The sequence below is a fragment of the Lissotriton helveticus genome, chromosome 1_1 (assembly GCF_964261635.1).
Source record: "Lissotriton helveticus chromosome 1_1, aLisHel1.1, whole genome shotgun sequence".
NCBI lineage: Eukaryota > Metazoa > Chordata > Amphibia > Caudata > Salamandridae > Lissotriton > Lissotriton helveticus.
The window spans coordinates 1842268376-1842289416 of record NC_136057.1 but is presented as its reverse complement, the minus strand read 5'-3'; the positions used below and the strand labels follow the sequence as shown (position 1 = coordinate 1842289416).

Genomic DNA, 21041 nt, shown 5'->3' with positions numbered 1-21041 from the left:
CCCAGAGGGGCATCAGCTTCACGTCTCGCGCTCTTATGGTTTCTACGTTTGCCGATGATGCTACTTTATACGTCCGTCTCCCTCAGGAGAATCTTAGCCCTCTAGTCCATGAGGTGATACGCTTTGGTGGATACTCCGGCATCCAGGTGAACTGGAACAAGTCTGTACTGTTTCCTCTCACCGATGCTACATTGCCCTTTGATCCGGATTTTCCTTTTGTATGAGCTACTGAGTCTCGAGATACCTTGGGATCTGGTTGAGAAGGACGTTGACGAGCTATGAAGAGCCAACTTTGGACGTGCGGTGGATTGGTTGGAATCTAAAATCACCCTCTGGAGTTAGGCAGTCGCATAGCCATTGTCAAGAAGGTGGTGCTCCCGAAGTTCCTATATTTACTCCTCAATATTCCCATCCTCCTCACCGCTCACTTTTTTTGCAAACTCCGCTCCCTTGTGATTAATGTAATTTGGGCTGGCAGACAACCCAGAATTGCATATAATGTCTTAACTGTTCTGATGTCAAGCGGTGGTCTCGGCGCCCCTGACCTTAAACTTTTACCCTCAGCCCCCAGGCTAGCTTTCTTCACTTCTGGCTTCACCCCACTTTGTTCCAGCCCCATGTCGCGGTCAAGACTGACCTGACCACCCCGTCGCCACTCACCACCACCCTGTTTGCTCCGGCGCGTCCCCCGCATGCTGAGGTCGACACAGTCGAGACCCTTCGCTGGGCTTGGGATGGGCTCCGGACATTTTCGTGTTCAGACACGCTCTCCGCAGCTGCAATGCCCATGGCTCACCACCCAGCTTTTCCTCCTCTCCAATCTTCAGGGATGGCGAAACATGCGCTCTTCTTGGGCTCTCCTCCGTGTCTGACCTCTATCCTGAGAACACGTTCTATACACTTGCTCCAGATTCTGGCCCTTTGGACACTTTGCTGTATTATCAGCTCCGGGCGGTCTACAGGAGGCTCCACCCCACCTTTCCCCAATCTCCCCCCTCGATGGCCACTCTAAATTTTCTTTATACATCCCCTTCACCTCAGAAACTGGTCTTCAAAATGTACACCTCCACACTGGCAGCTTCCCCCATCTACACTGACAGGGCGCGCTTGGTGTGGGAGGTGGACCTAGGCATTGGTAAGGCCAAGTGGCTGTACTGCTGTACACAGATCAAACGCATCTCCCCCAACTATTGTCCGCGCCTTATACACTTTAAGTACTTACACAGGCTCTATCAGACCCATGTACAATTACACAAGATGGGACTCATTGCTAACGACAGGTGCCTGCGCTGCTCTGCACCCGCGGCTGACTTTTCCCACCTCACCTGGCTTTGCCCCAAGGTTTCTGCTTTCTGGCGTGAGGTATGCGCTATCATCTCTGAGATCACCTCCTTCCCGTTCCAACCTGACCCTCTGTATTGCCTTTTAGGCTTCGTCAAATTTTGTCCAAATGCCTCCCGCAAACTCATCACTATGCTTTTGGTTCTTGCGCAGCGCAGGATTTCCATGTGCTGGGGTCGCCGGCCCACGCCGAAGGTGGCCCATTGGCTTGATGACGCCTCCCGATGCCAAACCCTCTTGTCCAAATTCTGTGACCTATGCCTGCTAGTTCCCGCCCATTGGATATTTGGGTCCGCTAGTCTCCTACCTCCTAAGTCACAATACCCAGCACCCGGCGACCTCTCCCGCGCTCCCCGCTGGCGGCCGCCACTGGTGAAGGTCAATGAGTCACCTCCTCTCTGCTCCCTTTCCTTTCCTGTATCTCAGTGTCCCCCCCTCTCTGTCACACATGGTGCTGTGCATGTCAATTTCTCCGCATAGGTATTGGTGACTCCTCGACCTATTATAATGTCTTTGATTATGGTGTACGTATGTGCTATCTTTGGAACTTTTATGTTGGATCGCAGTGCATAATATTTTGTTATGGTGCAACTCTGTAATTCCGTTTTGTCTCAATTTTACTAAAGATTTTTGAATTAAAAAAAAAAATGAATCTTCATGTTCAACCAGGAGCTAGAAGATGGCCAAGTAGTTTTTTTCTCCCTTTTGTGGGGTTTTCTCTGAACTGGAAGCCTCTAAAGTTTCTTAAGTTGACACCTAACACCTTTTCTGTATGTTATTCTGTGCAGGATGGTGCACTGGCTACTGGTAGGTCCCGCCCTTTCCTCAAGCAACCAAGAAGGGAACTCAACAGACCGTTTCAGTGTCCAATTGTTGACGATCCTGTGTCATTGTAAAATATTTACTCTGCCTCCGCACTATTGCAAAATAGAATACACAAACCTGGAAAACATACGATTGTAGCAGTATTGCAAACATATTTCTGGAAAGCTTTGTGAATTCCTACAAGGAATCCTGCTGGTGCAGGTATATGGTTTACTATGTGAACTAGGCCCATATTGATGTATGATGTAAACAAAGGGGGTGGCAATTCACAAAAATAAACATCAACCACACTGGAAAACAAAAAACAAAACAAAAAGGAAGAATGTTATGATTTTTACACAAAGTACCCTCTTGATTAATATTAATGTCATGATTTTTACACAAAGTACCCTCTTCTCCTTTCCTCATTTGAGAAAGGTTTTTGGCTTCACTCATAGCTACTGCTGGGACCAGTCATTATCTTTTCTATCTATCTCCTGGAGGACATTGTTGAACATGTCATGTTTGTCAGATTCTAACGAGTAAGAACAGCAGAGCCTACCAAACCTAAGAAGGCATTCCTTGCTTGGCAAATTTTCGATATTCTTGCTGGAGCCAAAAAGGTGTCTGCAAAAGTTAGCACCTGCAAGCTGTGCCATAAAGAATTATTAAGAGGCACAAAAACACATTACAGCTTTGACACTAACGGTAAGGGGCGCCATATGAAGGCAGTGCATCCAGCACAGTTACTTCATGCCGAAATGCAAGAAAGTGCAACGGTGGTATCGACTTCTAGTGGAACAACTTTTGCACAAGCAGGCGATCAAGTACCTCCACAAGTACAAGCTTGGGAGGCAGACTGTAATCCTGCCTACGTAAACAAAGTACTGTACTGCCGCCTGTGCAGCACTATTATGTTTGCCTCTAATCTAAGCTGCGCTGCATGAGAGAAACTGGTGCAGGATCTTTTGCCTCTAAGTTGAGAGCGACTACGTTTTAAGAAGTTCTATTTTTTAGATTTCTCCCCATAAAACCAAAAACAACAAAAACATTACAAAACAATTCTACAAAACAAAAAAGCCTCCTTTTTAGAGCTATCCTACATGCTCAATATCCGACTTTTATGTTACAACTCTCTTCTCCAATTTTATGTAAAAAATAACACCTGCGGGAGAGTGAGTACCCAAACGGCCCCCTTCTACATATATTTATCCAACACCCGCAAGAGTCTTGCAAGCTCATACATCTCATCTCTAGTAACTGGCTAAGCAAAGTACAGTGTGGGAAGAGGCTGGCCTCTCTGCAGAGACCTTTTCCCAGTATGACAGACATGCACCATAGAGAGTTGGGAGGGAATTCACACCTAGCTTAGACATCTCCCCTGAGAAATAGGTGAGCCTAGTAGGGTGTGGAGGGGGACGGACGTCTACCCTGAGACCTCTCCCTAGGGTGACAGCTGTGCATACTAGGGTGTGGAGAGGGTCGGACCTCTCTACTGAGACCCCACTCCGGGCTGATGGGTGTGCATAATAGGGTGTGGGGAGAAACTGCCCTTTTCCCTGACACCCCTCCCAAGAACAACAGGCATGTGTAGTAGGGTGCGGCAAAGGACTCAACTCTCCAGTGACACCTTTCCCCCAGGTGATAAATCTGCATAATATAGTGTGAGAACAGACTGACCTCTCCGCAGAGATCCCCCTCCCCAGGGTTGCAGTCAAGTGTAGTAGGGTGCTACTGGCCTCTTTACTGAGACCTGTCAGTGGACATGTGTAGTAGGGTAAGGGGGAGAGACTGGCCTCTCCACTGATACCCCAGCCCACACTGAAGGTTGTGCATAGTAGTATATGAGAGGAGACTGCCCTCTCCGCTGACACCCCTCCCCAGGATAATGGGCATGCCAAACCTAACATCTCCACTAACACCCCTCCCTAGGTGGCAAGTGTTCACAGTAGGGTGTGGGAGTAGACTGGCCACCCCATTGAGACCTCTCCCCTGGGAAACGGATGTCCGTAGTAGAGTGTGGGGAGAAACTGGCGTCTCTGCCAAAACATTTCCCTTAGGTGACGGGTGTGCGTAGTAGGGTGTGGGGAGCTACTGGCCTCTCCTCTGAGACCCCTTCCCAGGGTGATGTCATGCAGAATAGCATAGGGGGGAGGGACTGACCTCACCACTAGGCAGCACAGTGGTCCACTGAGATCAGACCCCTCATTCACCTGGAGCTCACACTAGTTCTGTGCGATTACACTCTACTACAAACCGCTCTAATTCTCCTTCCACTATAGGAGGCCAATGAGATAGTAAACCTAAAATGAGTAGGATAAGCAATCACCCACTGAATGTGAAAAAATATGCTCTTTGTTCCAGTAGATAAATATCGGTTTATAATAATGCTTCAAATATTCAGATGCATTTAAATACATTAAACAAAAATAAATTTAGGAATATCTTAAACTTCCTTAGGTATCCACCTACCGTTGGTTTACAAAAGGTGTGGAGAACTCTGCCAGGAGGCGGAAATTCCCAAAATATGGCAACATCCCTTCTCCCTGAAAAGAAAAGGGCACAACAAGGCATGATTTCGATGAGTTGAGAATAGTCATTAGCATTCCATCTACGGATACAGCACCATGTCTACGTCAGGCACACTACACTTTATTGACATAGGGACCCACAAACTCCCAGCTCTTTCTTACTCTTGTTATAAAAGAAAACAACATAAAGTTGTTGGGTTGTAGGAATGGGTGATATGGTAATTTCAGATGCAATATTTAAACACACGTTGCATTTTGCTTTGGCTGCAGATTAATTTACGTAATGGGAAACCATTCCTTTGGGATAAAATGTCTGCAAAAACAATTCAGACATTGCACACATCTTCCAGAAAAATAATTTTCTATTGAGACACCTTCCAATAAAGGTGGCTTTTTGCTGAGATTTCTTTCCACAAGGTTTTTTTCCAAGCTTTATGAACTTTGCAAATCTTTCAAAGCTTTGAAAGATCTTCATGAAGCTTCCAGTGGAAGAACTCTTAGTAAAACCACAAGCGAAGGCATGATTAACATGTGGCTATTTTCCCTCCAGATAATACGTTTGAGCACTGTAAGTGGAAAGTGAACAATTTACGATGATGCATAGAAATCAAATTTCAAATTTATGTTATGTGTGTCAGCATTTTACACAACATAATGCAGTTCAATTTACTTGTACTTCTACATACTTGTAAATCCACTTTCTAACTGGGAACATATTCAAGATGTGGTAGAACATTCCATTACATCAAATATACTCAGGCTGCACAAAAGTAATACAGAAATCTATCAAATCTATAAAAATGGCATTCTCTCTACTTGAGGGTGGTAACAATATTAACCTTCCAAAACATACACATTTCTGCTTTGTGCATTAAACTGCTTTAACTTGTATTGGATTGCAAACCTGCTCCACGCAGGTTTTGAGATATACTTTCAAGGATGAAAGAACTTAGTGTTGTTTTTTTTAAATGTCATTGTTTTAAATACTCCGAGAATGCTGAAAGCAATTTGCTATATTAGTTTTCAATTAGATATTGGAAATTGCAGGTCGGCAAAATCAGAGCCCAGACTGGAGGAGTTGTTGTTCCCTGTTCTCTTCCATAATCTTCTCTTGTTAAACTGTGAACTAATTTACCATTAGCTTTAGCAAAAACGGTTTTACAGTACACAAATTACGTTGAAGGTGAAGAAAAGCAAGAAGAAGTAATCAAGATTCTTGAATTAAAGTTATTCAAAACGTCAACAGAAAAACAAGGTCACAACAATACACATCATAAGAAGCAATAATGCAATCATTTATATAAAAATCAGTGCAGTTTGGGAGAAAATAGCAAAATGAATAAAAAGTCTTACCTGGCGAGTGCATTTGCAAGAGAACAACTCTCAATCATACTTACATCTCTTCTGGTGCATTAAGGTCTATGAAATAAGCATTTAACACAACATACCACAAGGCCAGTTCAATTTGCTTGTACTTCTACATACTGGTAAGTCCACATTCTAACTGAGAAGTTATAATTGCCCAGCATAAACCAACAGCATCAACAAGAGACAAGACAGGAGTTATAGTGGTTCAACTGAATCATTACATTGACTTTGTTTTGCTTTTAGGGGATATGTTTTGAAAATCAGTCCATAAAAGTTTAGAACATATGTGTTCACAAATTATTTAAGAAAATAAGATTTTGTACATGGCATCTTACAACATTACATTATAGGGTATGTTGTCTAAGTGGCTATGCAAATTAGCAAATTCCTGAAGTTAAAGAGTTGCAGGGACATCTGAATAATTTACTTAAAATCACATTTCAATAATCTGCCCAAGTCCCATTCCTTGTATGTGCTAAATGTTGACTGATATAGATATTTGCTGCAACCTAGTGAAATGTGTTACAGATGTGCATCTTGATATATTTTTACAGTGACTGTCACTTGTTCTATACACATAAAGCCAGGACTCTGGTTATGCACAACACACTTACACATGTAATTTGCACTTCTATGTTTCTGAAAACGGGCATCATCGTCAAGAGTAAAATACATAATAGTGAGTGTAATTAGTTTTGCAAAGAATTGCCAAAATGTCTGCAATTAAACAGGACTGTCTCCTGAAGTAAGTATAACCTAAAAATATTTGTGACCCGGAACCTTCAATGTTTTACTTTATGAAAGATATTCTTATGTCAAGTAACAGGTGTGTGAAGATAAAATCTGGTTGATACTGCAGAATAATGGATCACTAACAGAGAAGGAAATGAATATGAAAGGATTGGTGGGGGATGCTCCAACTGTGAAAAGTCTTGTGAACACTCACAAACTCACAAAGGTTTTCTCTGATGTTTCCCACCCCCGAAGCACATAGAAAAATACTCCTGCAAATGAATGCACAGCTGGACTTCCAGGGTAGGGAAGACAATGTAACACCTCCAAATTGTACAGGGGAGATAGGGAAGAAGTTGGTGCTTAAGGAAAAATATTTTTCACATGGAGAAAACTAGGCTTTACAGAATAAAATTTTTGTTTTTACAAACATACTGTAAACCTGGTCCAGGAACTGGTTAAGATTAGAGTGTGGATGTAAAGTTTATATTTGGAAATGTACATGTCATACAGTTGTGAGTGCAATCCACTGGAATTCTGTTAATTATAAAAAAGCAAACCTAGACCAAACATAGATGTAAGTCTCCACATCTGGAGTTACTTCCTAAAGGAATTACCATAATTAGCCTCCTTAACATGGACTCCCCCTTTAGACCATGCCCTGGTAAATCTTTATTCACATACCTTCCTTAATAACTTCCTTTAGCCTCTAGATTCACATTAACCTCGTTCAAGGGCCTTGTGTGTGATGCAGTAAAATCACATCAATAACCCCAAACCAGGAAATACAGAAAATAACCGTAGGTACTGGTGTTTATGGTCCAATTCCAGAGTGTCTTTCCCTAGTTCTAGACCCATTTCCCTTCACATATTAAATGTGTGTAGAGGGTAACAGTCAGGAATGTGGTAGTCCTGCACGTTTTGTGATTTTGATTTGACCTGTAACTCTAGTAACCAGCCAAACTTTGATTACCTACCAACTTGTAATGGGGGGCTTATTAATCTCCTGTACTCGGAGTACTCTTCTTCTCACCTCTTGATTTGTGTCCCTTGTTGCCATAGCCTTACTTTCCGGTAATAATTCAAAAGTCACCTCCCCCCAAATATGTTAATGAATGAGGTGTCATATCAGATAGGTGATCATTCACAATCGTACTCAGAAGATAAACTTACTTTAAGGTTTCTACTGATTGAGCAATAATCACACCCATGAAGTCTTACAGCAGCAGTTCCTTTGGATGAACAGAGGATGGTTTATTGTGTGGCACCGTTTAACAGCCCATTAAAAAATGAAAAATGTGCAGGGTGTTCCATGTCTCCACATGATTTGTGTGGGTGTAGGGTGAGTCCAGACAGAAACCGGTCTGCATAAGGACATGATGGCAACTGCCATCTTTTCAAGGTACAAACATAATCTCTGTGGATGTTTGCTGATCTGACAGTGGTAACTATGCTATATGCACACCTTCATTGAGGCACCCTCCACCTTTATAACGTTTATAGTATAATTTCACCTAGCATACAATAACAACAATAACAATAATAATAATGTTAAATAGAACACAACTAAAAACAAGCCAAAAGGTCTACTGAAACAAACATTATGTCTGCTATTTTAACTTGCCAATGGAAATACTAATAGTGGAAATGGCTTACTAAAACAGAAGTGAGGTACTATTCCATGAAACAATACCTGTTTTGGGGATTATACAAATTCTCTTTTGCACAGAACTCGCTAGCCTTACACATATTATATTGCCTGCCTGCACATTCCACTTGAAAGCAACACATCAGGATTAGAATTAATACTTGGAAAATAAAATATGAAATACTTTTTATGAACTACAGTGATTTTGCAGAAGACATATTTAACAACGTTTCTTTTAGGGAATACACCCTAAAGAAAATGTACTACTGATTGAAAGTGCTATTTTTTTCATTTGTTGCTCTGTCCAACATATATAAACTATTAGTTTATAAAACATAAATGCAGCATGCTGTTATTGTGGAAGAAGGAGTGACATGCATAAAGAAAGGCTATGCCACATAAAACACATGCATTCGTTTTATGGGATGCAAGTGGCTCAGACCAATATAGTACTCCATGCAGTCATAACACATGCCAAGTCTGTAAGTGACCAAGAGTGAACAGTGGAGAAAGTTAACATGTTAAACTCTATGAAAGCTCACTTCCCCGTAAATACATGTACAAGAACAATATTGGCATGATTTCCCATAAATGTATGTACAAGATAACTATTGGCATCATCAACCTTACTTTAACCATGAATTAGAGAAGTGTGAATCAACAGTTGATTCCTTTTTTTAACTAAATCATACAAACATATTTTAGTCAGGTTAAAAAAGTGCAAATGTTACTTGGCAACCTAAGGTAGGAGTCTGTCTGTGTGAGTTTAAATCGCTCACAGGCATGTTAAGTGATATTATGGCAGACATGGATTTCCTACTCATTGCTACTTGTCAGGAAAAACGTGACTGATTCTTTTAAAAACAGGCAGGAACTAATGTGACAGCAAGAGGAGCAGTGGTAGCTGTGATCTATTTTAAGAAGCAGCATGAGCTATTATAGACTGTAGGATGTTATAGGGAAACAATAAAGGAAAACGATAACAAGGAAGCCTCTAGAGCACAAGAAAGGACATCGAAAAACAGAAGCCTGTAAGGGGAGAGTGATTTAGTTGAAGGAGTGTGGGTTTCGAAACTAAACCCTATTTGAAAAGATTAGCCAAGGACACTGAGGGAACAGAGAGTGTTTTGCAGCCACAACTCACTCCTCATACCAAGACATTACCAATACCAGTTTCATGTACCAATACAAACTTTATACTTATTTCAAGGCCAATTCATGTTCACTATTCATCACCCATTGAATACGACTTTGGTGTCTTTTTCCAAAATTCTAATTGAGTTGTTACTCTTTTTACATTTCTTAATAACCCTAATGGAGAGATACTGTTGTATGTGCATTGGTGGGTACTTTTTCTTAGTATAGGCACAACAAGCCGGGAATAGTTTGCCACGTGTCCTGGAGAAGTGTACCCTCTGATTTAAGGAAAAATATAACACATGATTACTTTAGACAAATCCTCACTTAGAGCTTGATAATGATGGAAAATCCTTTCATTTTTGGTGGAAACGATGAATCAGGCAAAATTGCATTGGTGGACTATAAGTCACCATGGCATGTTGCTGAAAATTCCACGGGTTGATATTCCTCGGAACTTAGAAGTCTCTCAAGAAATCTAACCTATTTATATGCAATTTTGTCAGTGCCATGAAATCTTTTGGAGGTAGTGCGCTTTACAAAAGCAGAAATAACAATGATTGAAAGTAGACACTTCTGACCCAAAGATAAGTGCAAAGGGTGATTATATGAATTTACAATTCACCTATCTCCATTATGTCCCTGTTGTGTCAAAGAAAGAGCACAGTCACTAATATGACATATAACATATAGCAGCAAAAGCAGCCTGCCTATTAAGTCCTCTGGACAGAATTTTAAGCAGACAGGATATATGGGGATTGATATGCCTATGCCAGTCCCTGTATTTTTTGCTAGAAACATTGATACTTAATAGTTAATGCTGACCCTCTGGTGTCTTTGAATGAAAGGGAATGGAGTGTCTGCGGTACTGTGAAGCCGAGTAAGAGACAGAGAGCTAAAGAACAAAAAACGTTCTCGCCGGGGTGCCTGCTACCTAAAAAGATATGTAAAGGTGTGCAACTGGTTAATCAGCAAATATATCTCTTGAAGCTTGGCAGTGACAAAGATTTATTCCTTTGGGAGGGCGATAGCAGCTGAGCTCTGGAGTGAGTCATTTTAATGGTAGTACTAAGTATAGTCTAATTGTATATTAAAAAAATATATATTTTGAAAGCGCATGTTTTGCCTTAAGCACGAAATATGTTTGCATATTTTGTGGCAGCCTCTCTGTGTGAATACAATTTTTAAATAATGACAGTGCTTTCTGTCACAGGCTGGGACCGGGTGGAACTATAAATACACAAGTCAGTGTACCTTATTGTGCCAACCAGGGTTCAATTCGGTGAGTCTCCGGTCACACATATAGGCATCTGCAGTTATTGCATTAACTAACTGAGGTTTCATAAAACAGTGCATTTTCACCCAATTACTTTAAATTTTATTATTTAGGATTTATTTTTTATTGAAGGAGTATGTATTGTTTTACATGCAGTGACCTGAGGGTAGAAGACCAACAAAATAGTTACAGAATATTTTGTGTTTTTTAAGTCACATCTTTGAATCCTGTATATCTCAAGAAGAGGCAATTGTCTGGTGGATTGGTTGGGGTCAAACGTTTTAGTAACAGAGATCACAGAGATCAAACTAAATGAGAGGAAACAATAACTGTATAGGCATAAAATGGGTAGCAGTAGCACTGATATGTTTAGTTAGAGCACAATAATGGGTGTAGGAAAGCACCGGATGAAGAGCTGGTGAAAGTTAAACAATTATGAGAAACGGGTAGATATAAATTGAGGTACCAAGAATAGATGGTTTGGCGTTCAAAGGTATGGTAGGTGAAATTGTGTAAGGTGTTAATAGGCTCAATTTCAGGAGAGCAGGCAGTGCCTGCCCTGCCGCTACTTGAAAATCTAATGCGGTTATCACACGCAGCGTATATAGCAACGAATGTCATGAAAAGAAAGCTATGTGTTACATTTGTGGCTCGGAAGATTGGGCATGTGCTAAACGATTGTAAAGTTAATGGAAGAAGTGACAAGGTGACAAGATAGTGGCCACTAAATGAGGCTTCCAGTAAAGGCGTGGTACAAGTCAGTCTACGCCATTTCAGCGCTATTGCACAGATTTTGGAGAAGGACTGAATTATGTGTGGGCAGTAGCGCAGTACCATTCTAAATATGTGCAGAGGCATTCATAAAGGGTTATGATGCTACAAAAAGTGTACCTAATGGGTTGAAGAAGAGAGCATACAGAATGATCAAAGACTGTGTGCAACTGGTGAAGGCAAGTAGATTGTCAAGTAAAACGTGGGTGTAAGAGATACTAGGGCGTGTTCTACAGTTGCTCACCTACTGCTAAGTGTGAGGCCATGACCAGAAAGAAGAAACCTAAGCCATGGTTGAATCCTGGATGTTTAGTTGAGGAAATGGACCAGGATGCTGGGAAGAGGAACACAGAAAGAAAGCAAATTGGATACACAGACTACTACAATGTGTGTGTGTGAAAGAAGTGCATTACAAACAGGGTGATATTGTATAAGTGCTGAAACCTGAGAGGGTGCCAAAGGGCCAGTCAGTACGTTTGTAATGTTGGGGGATACATAAAAATGGGAAGGGGTAAATGGTGTCATAGAAAGAAGTACCTTGGAAAATAGACTGGCTTGTGAAGGTACACAAGGCGGGACAGTGTGTGGGCAGGTTAGATTAATTGAATACTTTAATAAAATACTTAGAAAGTGGTTCTCTCTCCTCATTTGAACTTTTTAATTGATGCTATTCGTGCATATGTTCATTGTAAAATGTATTCGTATTAGCGATCTGTTTTGGTGTGTGTTCAAGGGGGACGTCTTGTACTTTGTGCTTGATGAATGTAAAAGTTTGCTCCTTTGTATGAAGACACCATATGAAGCTGTGCAGCATTCCATTTAGAAGCTGTGGCAGTTGAATGAGTAATACAACTGGGGCACACAGCTGGTTTGTCCCGGACTGGAAACTGGGACCCACAGCTGCTATGTCCTGGACTGTGTTTGCCCAGTCAAGTGCTTTGTAAACAATTTCATGATAAAATAAATTCCTTACTTCCATTGAGCTAGGCCTCTCGCAAGACTTCTCTAGAATGAGGCATCATTTGATGTTGAAATCAGGTTCTTACATAGGTATTGCACACAAAGTGCCAAACAATATCTACTCTATTTGTGTGTTGTTATTCTCTGAGGCGGAAAGCCGGAGAACTGTATTTCAACTCTGTGTATTTTAAATATTTCACTTGTGTCACTTTACCTTGATTTTAAACCTCGCTGAGCTCACCTGCAAAAAAGCCCGATCTAAAGGCGCTTTACAGCCCGTCACGACCACTCCTGAGACAGCGACCCCGCGCTGAACAGGGAAACGCCCAAAGGCGGTAGCCACGCCCTCTGCGAGGCCACGCCCCCTCCCAACGAGTACAAAACGCTGACTGGAAGCGGAAATCACTCGTGTGTTGTTATTCTCTGAGGCGGAAAGCCGGAGAACTGTATTTCAACTCTGTGTATTTTAAATATTTCACTTGTGTCACTTTACCTTGATTTTAAACCTCGCTGAGCTCACCTGCAAAAAAGCCCGACCTAAAGGCGCTTTACAGCCCGTCACGACCACTCCTGAGACAGCGACCCCGCGCTGAACAGGGAAACACCCAAAGGCGGTAGCCACGCCCTCTGCGAGGCCACGCCCCCTCCCAATGAGTACTAATGTGCCGCCCATACCAGCGCAGCGGACGAGCGCAGCGGGAGCGCCGTTTGCGCGCCGAAGGCGCGCCCAAGGTAAGCCCGTCTGCGCCCGTCCGCGCTCGACCGGGCACAGGGCCAGAACCCCTGCCCAAAGCAGCCAATCCTAAAGTAAGGTACTCACGCAGAGATCTCCTATGTCTCAGACCCCCTTCGCCCTCTTGCGAGTACACCCATGATCTAAATGGACCTTTTACTCGCTGCTCTCTATGTAAGCCAGTTCAGCTCTCGCTCCCCTCAAAACCGTACAAACCCGCAGCCCTCAAACTGGCCTCACTAAACTGTCGCTCACTCCCTAAACATTCAACACAAATCAACCATCTTATAGAAGACCTTGAGATAGATGTCCTCTTTCTCACGGAAACGTGGATTACCCCCCAATCACAATCTGACATGGCACTAGCAACCCCACCGGGCTACTGCATCCAGTCCCTACCCCGCCCGCTAGGCAGAGGCGGAGGTGTCGCCATTATCCATCGAGACTATCTCCACTGTAAAACCAGTGAGGCGCAGATCACGGACTCAGAAAGCCTCCACTTCACTATTAAACTGAACCCCACTAACTCACTAATAGGAATACTTGTGTACCGTCCTCCCGGTCCCCCAGGTCCCTTCGCTAGCTCCCTTCTGGACTCTGTCACAACCCAGGCTAACTCCCTATCCAACTTTATGATAGTAGGTGACCTGAATATACATCTGGAAGACCCGGTAGACACGATGGCTAACGACCTGATCCTTGATCTGGCGGCACTTGACATCCACCTACTCAACTCCGGAGCCACCCACATCAGGGGTCACCTACTGGACCCGGTGTTCACCAGCTCCCCCGCGATGCAAGCGAAGGAGGCCCTTCCCCTCCCCTGGACAGACCACTTCCTAGTCCTCTTCCAATTACCTGATACTCTCAGGAAACCCCAAAAACTCCCCACTTTTAGCAAGGACAGGACCTGGTCCAGACTTTCCACGGAAAAATGGGCCAATATTCTCGAAAGGACTACCCCTACTCATACAGAAGACCCGGCCATCGCAGACAAAAAGTTCAGGGACTGGATTACTTCCTCCCTGGACCTAGTACTCCCACTTAGAACTAGGGAAAACAAAAATGGCAAACCTGGGTCAGCCCCATGGTTCACCGCGGACCTCCGCATACTACGCAAAAACTGCAAAAAAGCAGAGCGGCTCTGGAGGAGAAACTGGCAGCATGCCGACAAAAAAGCCTATCAGACCACAGTTAGACTCTACAAAGAGGCCATCAGACAAGCTAAAACCTCGCATTACGACACGCGGATACAGGAATCTGCTAACTCAGCCAGAGAATCCTTTTTAATTGTAAAGGGGCTGCTTAAAGTCCCCATCACACCCTCTCCCACTACCCCCATAGTCGACAGAAGTAATGAGCTAGCGAATTACTTTAACGACAAAATCACTCGTATCCTAACATCCCTCCCCCCCTCTGGTTCCACCAGTCACATGGAAAGCCGCTTACCCCTAGACCAGGCGGAAAGTAACCCTCGACCCATACTATCAACTTTCCGGCCAGTAACCAGCCTAGAGGTTGAACAAACCTTCACGAAAATAAAAAGCGGATCACCTCTGGACCCAGCACCACTCAGGTTCCTTAAAACCGTAACCTCAGTCATCATACCCACTGTTACGGAACTCATCAACAGCTCGCTCGCCCACGGATCTGTCCCTGACAACTGGAAGAAAGCTGTGGTAAAAGCACTTCTAAAAAAACCTCAGCTGGACCCAGCGGATATGTCCAACTACCGTCCAATATCCTTACTCCCGGGTATTAGCAAAATAACCGAGAAACTGGTAAATACACAATTATCCCAGTTCCTTGAAACCAACAATCTGCTCAGACAATCCCAAACCGGTTTCCGCCTGGGCCATGGTACAGACACCGCACTTCTCGCCGTCATTGAAGAAACAAGGCGCATATTGGATTCAGGAGGATCAGTGGCAGTGATCCTCCTGGACCTAAGCGCAGCCTTCGACACGGTTAACCACCGTGTCCTTCTCAATAGACTGGCGGATGCAGGGCTTACCGCGACGGCACTCAGTTGGATTAAATCCTTCCTTACTGGGCGCACATTCCAAGTGTGGGATGAAAACCACCACTCATCCATCCTTCCACTCACAAGCGGTGTCCCTCAGGGCTCCTCCCTGAGCCCGACGCTTTTCAATGTATACATGGCCCCTCTTGAGGACGTGGTAACACCATTCAACATAAAAATGGTAAACTATGCCGACGACACCCAGCTGGTCGTCTCTTTGTCCCAACTGATCGACCACCCAGAAAACCTGACCAACTGTCTTACAGGAATCCATAACTGGATGAATCACTCATCCTTAAAACTAAATGGGTCAAAAACGGAGGTGATGCTCCTAGGAAAACAATGGACGACCATCCCTCCAGCACTTTGGCCCGACGTGTTTGGGGAAATCCCTCCCCCGAAACGTGAAATTAAGACACTCGGTGTGTGGCTCGAGCCAGAACTTACTATGAAAACTCAAGCAACCAAAACCTCGGGTACCTGCTTCGGGCTGATGCGCACGACCCGCAAGATTCTCCCCCTACTGCCACCTACCTCCAGGAAACTACTTATCCAGGGACTGGTATTGTCCCGCCTGGACTACAGCAACCTGGTCTACCTGGGAGCCCCTGAGGCCACACTGACGAAGCTCCAGCGGACACAGAACGCGGCGGCGCGCCTGCTCACCAATACCCCCTCCAGAATGTCCGCCAAGCCGGCCCTCAAGGCCCTGCACTGGCTCCCGGTGCGCCAAAGGGTGCAATTTAAAGCGATGTGTACTACACACAAGCTGATCAACGGATCTGGCCCTGCGATCCTCAGTAAAATGATCACTCCCTATACAGCAGCCAGACCCTTACGATCCCAGAATGAAAACATGGCTAGCGTTCCTAGATTCAAACGATCTCGGACAGGAGGACGACAATTCTCCGTTCAAGCTGCCGCCGGATGGAATGCTCTTCCCCGCTCCCTGAGACTGGAACCCAATTACTTGCCATTTCGCAAGAAATTGAAGGCACATCTATTCCCTAAATAGAATCCCCTCTAAATATCTCTCCCCTCGCCCTCCCCCTCATCAGGATCACAACCCTCACAGCGCGGGGATGCCCTTGGGTCACCAGGCGCTTTAGAAATCGCTAAATAAATAAATAAATAAAAATACATTTGGCTGTATACTGAATTTTTCAAATTAAGAATCTACACAAGGGTAAGTTCATTACCCAAGTTCTTTTTGCCTTCATGGCAACCAATTTAATTTAAAATATCGGAAATGCCTTCCATTTCCTCTACTCTTTGTGCTCACAGTTTCTCCAGTTCTACCTCATACTGACCAAGCAATACACATTTACCCTGATGTTGTCAATAACCAGTTACTTTATCACCTTCTTATTCCACCTATATTCCCTTCTCTGTCATTTCATTGTGCCGTTTTAATCTCTGTTGAATCACATTTTTCCACTTACTTATCCACACTGTGCTTCTACATTAAATCACTTCCAATCTACGAGTTTCTCTTTCTAGCCCTGTCCATAAATGGAAGTCTGCCACTCAACGTGGCCTGAATTTCTCTCAGTATTCAATTTTGTAGAGTCTGCATAGATTGTTGTCAGCTGCACAGTTAACATATATTAGTTATAATTCAATAAATAATGCAAGGTTTTAGGGAAATAGGGATCTTTCAAATAGAGTATTCTCTTGTTAATTTTAACAAGTTCTAGACACTTGCTATCAACTCTACCTACACATTTGTATGATGTTTTTATGGTATGTTCAACTTCTTTCCGTCCTTGTCTGTTTTTCCTATTTTTATAGTCAGTTCACCCTTGGTCACTGAGTCCCGTCTTGTCTGCTTGTTTTGCTATCATAAACACAGCACTCACCAGTACATAGTAGTAAGCATATAGAGCTGCCAAGTGATGAGTTATAAAATATTTATCACCAATCGCTTTCCAGTAGTAAACAATAAGTGACAAATCTGTGGAAAAAAAGGATATAAAGTCAATATCGTAAAGGGAGGAGGGTGAAAAGAAAGTGCATTTTTTCCCCACTCTAAAATAAAGTCAATCCAAATGATATAATATCACAGTTTACATAACAGATTTGAAATATGGCCAATTGAAATAGAGCATGGTTGTAATACATGATTTGTTTGAAACGAATCTCTTAAGAGTATATAGTTATTACATGAATGAATGATTCTCATCTCATAAACTTCCATGTGCCACATAACTTATTTGTTAAAGGACATAATGTCTGAGGTTGTTTTGGCAAAGACATTAAACAGAAAAAGAGAATACTGCCTATTTCTGAGAGAGCATTATTCCTGGTACGAAAGAAAAAAAAACAAAAGAAAAAGCAGGGAACTAACAACCACGTGTTAATTATATTTGATTTCTTTCTGTTTCTGCTGTTTGTATTTTAGTACTTTCACATAAACATGTATCCTCATGCACTATACATTTTATCATGCACCAACTATTACCTACCTTAGTGAAAAAGTGTCAACAATTTTTACATTAAACAGTAATTTACAATAGCAGTTTGTACCCCTTATGGTACGTATTAACATCGGGTTACTCCTCCCTTCATCTCTTAATATTAGAAGACTTACAACAGAACCAACAATCTTTACTGGAACTTAACTACTGATTCAAAAGCCCAAAACTTCAACCTCCTCCTCTCTCCATAGTGACAGTCTCTACTGTGCCTCCAAATTCTCACACATATGGTCTTAACTCTTTATCCAGAATTTGGTCTGTTTCATCATTCTATAAAGCAGTGGTTCCAGAACTTCACAAAACCACAACCCACTTTTTAAAACGGCAAACTTTTGTGAACCACTCACCTTTAATGCATAAGAGGAGGATCGATTTTGGAATTTAACTAAAGCATTGGGTGGTAGCACATTGTTATTTACAGACAGTACATTTTCATTGAAAAGACCACTAGCTTTGCAGACATACAGCTTTACTGATTAAACTAAATAGTACACAAAAGATAATATTTGGAAATTGGGTTTCTGTGAATATTAATCATTTGTGCATCATCAAGTAGAGTTTCTTTATTTGTTTTGATTTTATTAAAATCTCTGTTTCCAGCACACTTCAGAATTACACTAAATGTGGTACATTTTTGCTGTTCTAACTGCTGAATGCATACAGTTAATTTATAGGTATTTGTATTTTGTTGTGTGTTGCGAAGAAAGGACATCCTACAGCCTTTCCTTTCACACTCCCTGTACTCCAGCAAGATTGTCACATAATTCACTTTAAAAGCTCTATTCACTTTGCAGTCAGAGAAAGAAAAGAGGACACCAATCTCCATCAGCAATTCGTCAGAAGACGTAGCCTAACATTTGACCTCTGTCTCTGAAGCACTGGCAAATGTGACAAGATAAACACAGCATTTAAACGCATCTTTATTTATTGCTGGGACTTTCCCAACTCACCACAAATCAGCTTGCGACAATCCACAATTTGGTAAATGCTGGTATGAAGGATTCAACTCTAGTCAAATAAGTACACTGCTCTTAATCTCGGGACATGTAACTTATCTGCATTCATTCTCCATGTGTAATAAGTCTGGCTGCAAAATGTCTGTAAAGTTATCTCTTTCACCAGATGGCTTTGCAATTTCTCCATTGCCATGGTTGGGCACATTTTTGTGTGCAAGTGTGTTACCAATGGAGGTGTCATTCTCCTCCAGTTTCTGATCAACACAATTTTGGTCTCTTCCAGTAACTGAAAGATATGTTTACATTCTCTCACCATTGACTCCCAGGTGTCAAGTTTTGTCGCAGGGATTCTGCTCCTACACAGAACTGTGCATAGAGACGTAGAACCTCAGTGAATTAGGGTGTACCAAAACTCACCTTAGTATCCAAAATCCCCTACCAGACTAGCAATCAGTGTCTCATTGGTTCTTCCATACCCCCAATGATTAGACAACCCAGAACATGGACTTAGAACCCCTCAGGTAACGTGGAACACATGAACCCTCTTTTGTTATACCAACATGCCAGTCCAGAACGAGGAGTAAATGAAGACACGTGCAAGTTTGAAATATTTATTTCTAATGCCGTGTTCTCAGGCGCAGTATCTTAGCTAATACAAGCAAACATATTATAAGCAACAAGGTTATCAGCATAATTACTATTCCATAAAATACAACGGGAGAAAGCATGTTAAAATGCTAAAGGAAAGAAGGCTAAATGTCACCTCAGTCTTACCCTCCCTTGCTAGTATATTATATTATATCTACAGAAGGTCTCTTTGGGTTTTAGAAGGGCGGCCCGTTACCTCTGGTTTTAGTAGAAAGGGATCACATCATCTTCTACACCAGCTCTCTGCATGCAAATATTCATCAAGTGTGAGTGCATGCTCTGCGCAGTGCATTATTAAATGCGCCAAAAACCAGAGTTGGCCACAACTGCATATGTGTTATGTCTAGGACGTGCGCTGATCAGACCGAACAACAACCACTGTGTTGAAATAACCTTGAAGGCCTCGGCACTCACTGTTCAGACATAGTTTACCGCTGATACAATAGTAAAACGTATTATTCTCGGGAGAAGCAAAACATTCTACCAGGCTCAAAGCATTAATAACAATATGTGCTATGTGCAGAAGCAGCAGATAGGAAAAATGGCGTTTAAACTTCTAATAAGCTCATGCTAACTTAACACATTGTGAAGACAAAGCCTATCTCCATGACACCCTCCCTTGATCTGAGCACGGATAAGTTAAGATAAGGGGCAAATTTTGGAAAGCAGAGTTCAAGAAGGACAGTCAGAACCAGTTTCAAATTTGCACAAGGGAAAAAATAATAAGAAAAAATGTTGTCTTTAAAAATCGTCATAGTCCAAGAAGAATGCGAATCCAATACATTTAGTCATTGGCCGTAGCAAAGTCAATAGGCCTGGGGCAGAGAAAATTTTTTGTAGAGGCTTGAAAAATTTTTTTTTCAATATCCAATAAATGACCTCAGTTATGGGAGAGAGAAGCGATGACATAATTCATTCTAACAATGAATATGCAAAATATGCAGCAACAGCCTCGAACAGGAAGTCACTGTTCTCATCCGAAAATAGTTCAGCCATCCAATTTAACAGTGGGAAAGAACATACATGTTCTTCAATTATCGGAGCCTCTAGCACCATCAGAGGGCAACTCGGTGGGTTTTCAATGAAGCTGTGTGCCAAGAAATCTTGCGCCGCTGCGAACACATTCCAACGACCCACAACTCCATGCATCGCTGCAAATGCCATAATCCCTCCGTCAGAACAAAGCAATTCATGAGCAATTTAGGGGCTCATAAGCTGATTATAATCCACATGGGGAGACACCGTATTGTAGAGACACAAATCCAGGGCCCAGGCGAAATCGCAACTCAGGCAATGAAAGACAGGCTGGACACATGTAAAGTAGGAAAATCGAAACGATAATCCATAAGCTGTACTCAAAGTCGCAAGAGGCAGTGCTCCATAGTACTCAAGCATTCTGTTGCGAAACAGCGCCAGTCGTGACAGCTCGTCTCGAAACACAGGACGTGCATCCATTTTGAATTAAACAAAACAGTAAAAGAATGCCTGCAGCTAGAGCCAGCAGTAAGGGAAATCCACCAAATAGGCTGGAAAAAAAATCGAATGAAAGAAAGCAGGGAAGACACCGAATATAGTTTGAAAAGAAGTCACAAGGCCACTTTTGGGGTTTCTGGTGTTAAGAAGACTACTCCATTGA

The 21041-nt window shown here is 42.6% G+C and overlaps 1 protein-coding gene across 4 annotated transcripts in view; it reads right to left on the bottom strand.

Annotated features, from left to right (window-relative positions):
• The window catches only part of TLCD4 (TLC domain containing 4), a 394086-nt gene that overhangs the window by 119905 nt on the left and 253140 nt on the right, over nucleotides 1–21041 (bottom strand). For all 4 annotated transcript variants that reach the window (XM_078641293.1, XM_078641289.1, XM_078641285.1 and 1 more), the window contains exons 5-6: nucleotides 17184–17278; nucleotides 4618–4691 (exon numbers count right to left, since the gene is read on the bottom strand). In XM_078641293.1, coding sequence (XP_078497419.1) covers nucleotides 4618–4691; nucleotides 17184–17278 — 169 coding nt within the window. The remainder of the gene's footprint in view (nucleotides 1–4617; nucleotides 4692–17183; nucleotides 17279–21041) is intronic.